General features: G+C 41.8%; 1 protein-coding gene across 1 annotated transcript; it reads left to right on the top strand.

The window, feature by feature from the left end:
• The first annotated feature begins 227 nt into the window (after nucleotides 1-227).
• Nucleotides 228-5,102, top strand: LOC143221622 (transmembrane protein 114-like). Its single transcript, XM_076447015.1, has 5 exons — nucleotides 228-260; nucleotides 998-1,241; nucleotides 3,384-3,458; nucleotides 3,762-3,899; nucleotides 4,852-5,102. Exons 1-5 carry the CDS (start codon nucleotides 228-230, stop codon nucleotides 5,100-5,102), a joined length of 741 nt encoding a protein of 246 aa, XP_076303130.1.
• Nucleotides 5,103-5,608: the final 506 nt, after the last annotated feature.

Raw genomic sequence — 5,608 nt, 5'->3', positions numbered from 1 at the left:
TCCAGGCCCCGGTTCCACGTCGATCTATGACAATCCCGGAATCGCGATTGATTCGATAATTCTCATCAAAGTTCCCCGTAAAAATAGGGATTGCAGCTTTGAAACACGACGGATACAACACGGTATCGCGTTAATTTCGCAAAGCGATTAAGTCGAGTCACAAAGGAAAAGTGGAATCGCTGGCATCTATCAAACAGAAATTCCTAGTATCCTGAGGATCGGTTAAAATGGCGAGCCGCATGAAAGCGTTATACAATCAGGTACAGAATCTTACGCTACCGTTTTTCCATCTGATCCTCTCTTCCGCTTGAAATTCTATATCCCGGCGAAGCTTTCTATTCATTCCAGGCTGCGATAAAATTTTAACGAAGTAATTCGTGGGATTCCTACTCCCCATCTGAAATTATAGCGCAGCCTCATGGACAAACAGAACGAAACGTCATAATATCAAATTTTCTTCGTTAAAACGCCCATCGTTGCTGACGCATATGGTATATTAGCTTAATTGTTCGAGTAATACCATTGACGCAGCTGTTGCGTTTTTCTTTGCATTCAAGGGCTTTGTAGGACTTAAAAGGAGGAGGAAGAATAGCGAGCATTGCATCGCGGTAAACTTTGTTAATTAACTTTCGTAATGCCTAATTAAAAACTCGAAATCGAATAACGCTAGCCCGTACAATTGAACTTCAATTGTTGTTCTCGTTCCAAACATCAGTGAACCGTGGTTCATGCGAGGAATACAAAAGCATGCCGTACATTTAATATTGGCATACACTCCAGTATTATTACTAAATCATACGTTAACGCTAAATCTACCATGGTTAGAATAATTTTTTTCGCGTGTTTAATTAAATTATTTCGCACTCAATGTTGTCTGATCAATTTTTCAGTATCTACTCGTGCTTCGTCTACTGGTTATTTGTTCGGCTATGGTTGGTTTAACGTTCAAACGGATCTTGAATAGAATCTACAGGTATTTGTCGCGTGTGTTGGACAGGTTATCTTCGAAAGACGTATTTTGCTCGGCTGCACTGTTCTCGTGGGCCTGTCGGTGTGCATATGGTTAGTTGCTATTGGGACCGACCATTGGTTCGCGATCGACTCACCGAGTAAAGAAGGTTTGCCCATTGGAGATCCGGCTAAGGGCAGAAGATTAATTCACAAGCATATGGGCCTTTGGAGTGGCTGCGTAGAAGGAATATTGCCAAAATCTCAAAACTCCACGGAAATGATCCCATTTAGTAAGTGCAGGAAATGCTTCGAAGAAAGTCTATCGAAAATTCGTATTTCTCCTCGCGACTCCGCTGAAATTTCAACCAATAACATTTTTATCACCGTGTTATCTTCTCGTGACATCGAGACGATCGGTCTCTGACGGGACGTTGAAGCGTCGACGGCTCGAAACGGGATATCGATACTTTTATTGCTCGTTTAAACAGGGAGAAAGAAGGAAATCGCTGAAGATCTGTGAGACGATTAATTTACATTTATCGAGTTTAATTTCGATCGTTAGTCTCGATAAGAACCAGCGAGACCACCGCGGCCAAGTGTTTACTTTGTAGTTGGCTCGAACGACTATTGCCATGCTTTTCTTATAATTAAACGGGTTACGCGTGATTTAGGATCGGGCAAGCTCGTGACAGAGACATCGTTGCACCCCGTTTGAAACGTCCTTTTGACGATTTTACGTATTATTCATCGAATTAACGATTCAGAGGAGCACAGAGAACTCTCGGCTGGCCGTGTGTCAGTGGCGTTGTTTGAAGAAAGGCGGGTTCGATAACCGGTATAGATAACGGGACGCATTGGCGAACAGCGAATCATTGTTTTCACGTGCTTTAAATAGAAAGAACGGAATAAAATTGCGTCGGGTATTGCGTCAGGTAAACGAACCTCTTGCAACGCGGATAATACAGGTCCAGCAAAGTGTACATAACGTTTGCGTACGTTGTTTCAGCGTTGAACGATTAAGGTTGCTCTCTTTCGTGTTCAGTTTCCATCATTTACACCAGGCTAAACCAATACGCGCCACGCTGCCTAGCAGACTTTGATTTATTACACTTCTGCTTAAAGAAGGCGGATATTCATCCACTATGTCATCGAGAGATTTACCACGCCTCAATAAACCAGACGCGATTATAAACCTCTCTTGGTACTTAATTTATACGTTTACTCGCGCTTCGGGTGCACGAGACCGGTGAACTTGGAACAAAAATCTACAATTCATCTCTTCGTTCCTTTTTCCAGTCGTTTACGTCACTGAAATGTCGTTTACCTGCCTTTCCAACCTTCTTCCGTTCTCTTTCTTCCAAATTTTCCCGTCAGGATCGTTCCTCGCTGAAACGACGTCAATGAAAATATCGTTTACACGCGTGTTCGAGATTTTATTTCGATTTCTTTTATTTTCTTCGCTGGAGTATCTCTCCTCGTAATTGTCACAATGGAGACAATGGAGCAATCCATATATTTCGCGCTAGAAACAACATCGTTTACGCGTGCACGAGATATTTCCGACACTCTGTCCGTTCGCGTAGTATTTCTTCTTGTATCTTCTTACCAAAGCCACCATCAGAGATCTAGAGCAACCACGGCGGTCGGAGTTGCAAAAGGCAGAGGAGCAACGGTGCAACTAACACAGCCAGTTTCTACTCTTTGTAGTTAATCATGGCTGTGTCAGAATCTGCGTGTGTAGCCCTACACTCACTTGTCATACGTCACGTCCACTGTTCCACACGTGTGCTTCATCATGCATACGTCAGAGCCACTAAATTAGACAACTGTAATATCATCGCGAATTGTCCGGGAACCAATCACTTTCTTCACAGCGACTTCGTTTTTAACCGTGAGGCTTCGTACTCGCAGCCGAGGTACACCGAACGATACGTTTAATATTTTTAGATGACACGTACCCCGACTCTTATCTTCGCCGGATAAACTCCGTTCGAATGTCCAAATTTCGGTCGCAGGCAAATTTCCAATCGAAATGATTGGACTTCGGCTCCAACGAGCCGGACAACGATCCCCGTCTTGTAGAGCCGATAAATTTGGCATGATCGAAGGATTAAATATCACGCGGTATAAATATTGATCACGGTCTTATTGTCTCTCCAGCTCCGTTTAAAGGCTGCGCGTAAAAATAACTTACCATGACGCGAGACACGAATGAGGCGTTCCAGGCAAAGAAAGATAACCAGGATGAGAAAATAGTAAATGGAGGCTGCGGGAAAGAAACGAAGATGGATAGGGTGATCGCGTTAAATCGGGGATTTAACCTAGACCGATTCGTGGATTGTACACTTGCAAACAACTATCCCATAGTCTGCGTTACTCTGTTTAACTTTTAATTCGATACACCACACACTTCTCTCTCTTTCCTTTTTCAGAGGAATGCAAGAATCTGGACTTGTTTCCGTCGGAGAAGCAATTTAAATTGAATCCAGGATTAAACACCGTAGTCAGTAAGTGACGCCGAATTGCCTTCCCCCGCTTCCTGATCTTTTTTTTTTTTTTTTTTTCTTCTTTCCCCTTGATCTTTTTGTTTTTCCAAATTTTTGTCCGCGGAATCATTTCCTTAAAATACGTTTGCCCAAAATACACAGGAGACGTTTGTTTAGACAATGCGTTATCTCACGGAATCTCGTTCAATATGAAAGCAGTATTGCTGCATCGTAATCGAAAGATAAGCAAAATTGATTACAGAAAGAAGACTACCTAAGATGCCGATCTTTCTTGAACTATCATCTTCAATTTATCAATTACAGATTATTCGAGGACGCAAGTATCTTTTGCGATCATCAGTCTGTTCGTGATGATAATGGGCTTTTTTTTCTCTATCTACACGTTTCGCAATCCACGATATATGTTCAAACGATTGGCCGGCGGAATACATTTCATCAGCGGTAATTATTTGCGATATGAATGACAGATTAATGCAGCTTTGCTCAGCTACACCTGTCACTTCTTCATTTTCGTTTAACCTACATTTCGCATGCGCCTGCTAAAAGACGCGTTTACCCTCTTGTCGTTAAGTCGTAGAAAACGTGTGTTGCTTGTTGATAAAGATCATCTAACGAATCGTGTACAATTTAATATTTATATCTATGAATTAACTGAAATAATATCGAGACTTCCTGCTGGAATACGATAACTTTATTAATACAATAACAGCAAAATGAATTAACACTTTGCACTCGGTGATTTTTTGGTTAAAGAAGAGTAGAAATTTATAGATTTTCTGGTATAAAACTGGCGTTATTCTTTTTTACTGGTAAATAAAGAATCGTATAATAATTAACACATAGAATTATTTGGTTTCGATATTTCGCATATTGTTATATTACCTTAAATTTGATATATTAATTAATATAGGTCTTCAAAATTTCATGGTGACTGACAGTCGCCACTCGAGAGCAAAGGGTTAAAAACTATACACGCGTGTTCCTATTGACCACGAATTCACTCGACCCTTTATCCTTACGAAAAAGAAATTTGCTTATGCGCATCTATTCGAACCTTTCATTCTGTCTCCTTCTACACACAGGCTTTCTTTCTCATTCGCACATTTCGCATGCGTTCTGGCCTTTAGATGGGTCAGGTACTACAGACACTTAGGACGCATACCTAAATTTTCACTCGTCCCTATCGTAACAGACAGAGCTTCATTTTTTCCATTCCTACATATAGGAATCTCTAACTCTTCGAGTCTTTGCAAGATAATTCCTCTGCAACCTTCTTCCGCTCGCTTTTCATTGTTTCAGAAAAAGTGTCTGAAACATATTTACACAGCTTCCATCGATGGTTACATTCATCTAGTATCAGGTTCACGAGTCATTGTTCGCTTTCACGTTACAGCTGCATGCAACATGGTGGTAATACAAGTGCTTTTCTCCTCGATCGAATTCGAGAGTAAGCACTTGCATGCATCGCTCCCGACCGATGCGATGGTGAGGTATGATTTTTCTCTGATCTTGGCTTGGATCGTGTTCCTCTGCAACCTGCTCGCAGGCTGTGCTTTCATGCTGTTCTCCAGGAAACGGAAGAGGGAGAAGGCACCTACGGAGGAGATCGCGATGGCCGACGAACCGACGATTATCGGCCGTTGATTGTCTTCATTGTTACTTCCTAATCGATCGAACGATGCGTGCGTTGTTAGAGACTGTCGCATGTGCAAGAGGATGTATGTGATCCATGAAAATGAATTTGAGAAAATTAAAAAGACGCGGACGTACGACGCATCGTAGACGAGGAATTGCGTGAAGCCAATCATTGGAAGGATTGTCACAAACGGATGCTGTTTCGAGAAGATTGCCTGCGAATCGGTTATCGGTGCATTTGCGCGGTTATTTCCATTTTCGTTACCTTTCATTGGCCGAAGGTTCATTTAACCGTGGCTTCATCGCGTTCGATTCAGTTGATTATTTATTAAAAGACAACGCAAATGCACCCCGATGTTCTATGCTCCGACTCTCCCATGTGGCTCGAACGATCGACGTTATCGAAAGGTACCGCTGTTGAACATTTCGAAAAAACGGGATAGAAGATAAATTAATCAGTGACAGATGATATTTTTGTATTGTCGTGGAGTATCGAAATCTAAGATATCTTTAAT

The sequence above is a fragment of the Lasioglossum baleicum genome, unplaced genomic scaffold, assembly GCF_051020765.1.
Source record: "Lasioglossum baleicum unplaced genomic scaffold, iyLasBale1 scaffold2823, whole genome shotgun sequence".
In the NCBI taxonomy this organism is placed as follows: Eukaryota; Metazoa; Arthropoda; class Insecta; order Hymenoptera; family Halictidae; genus Lasioglossum; species Lasioglossum baleicum.
This window is presented reverse-complemented; position numbering and strand designations above follow the sequence as displayed.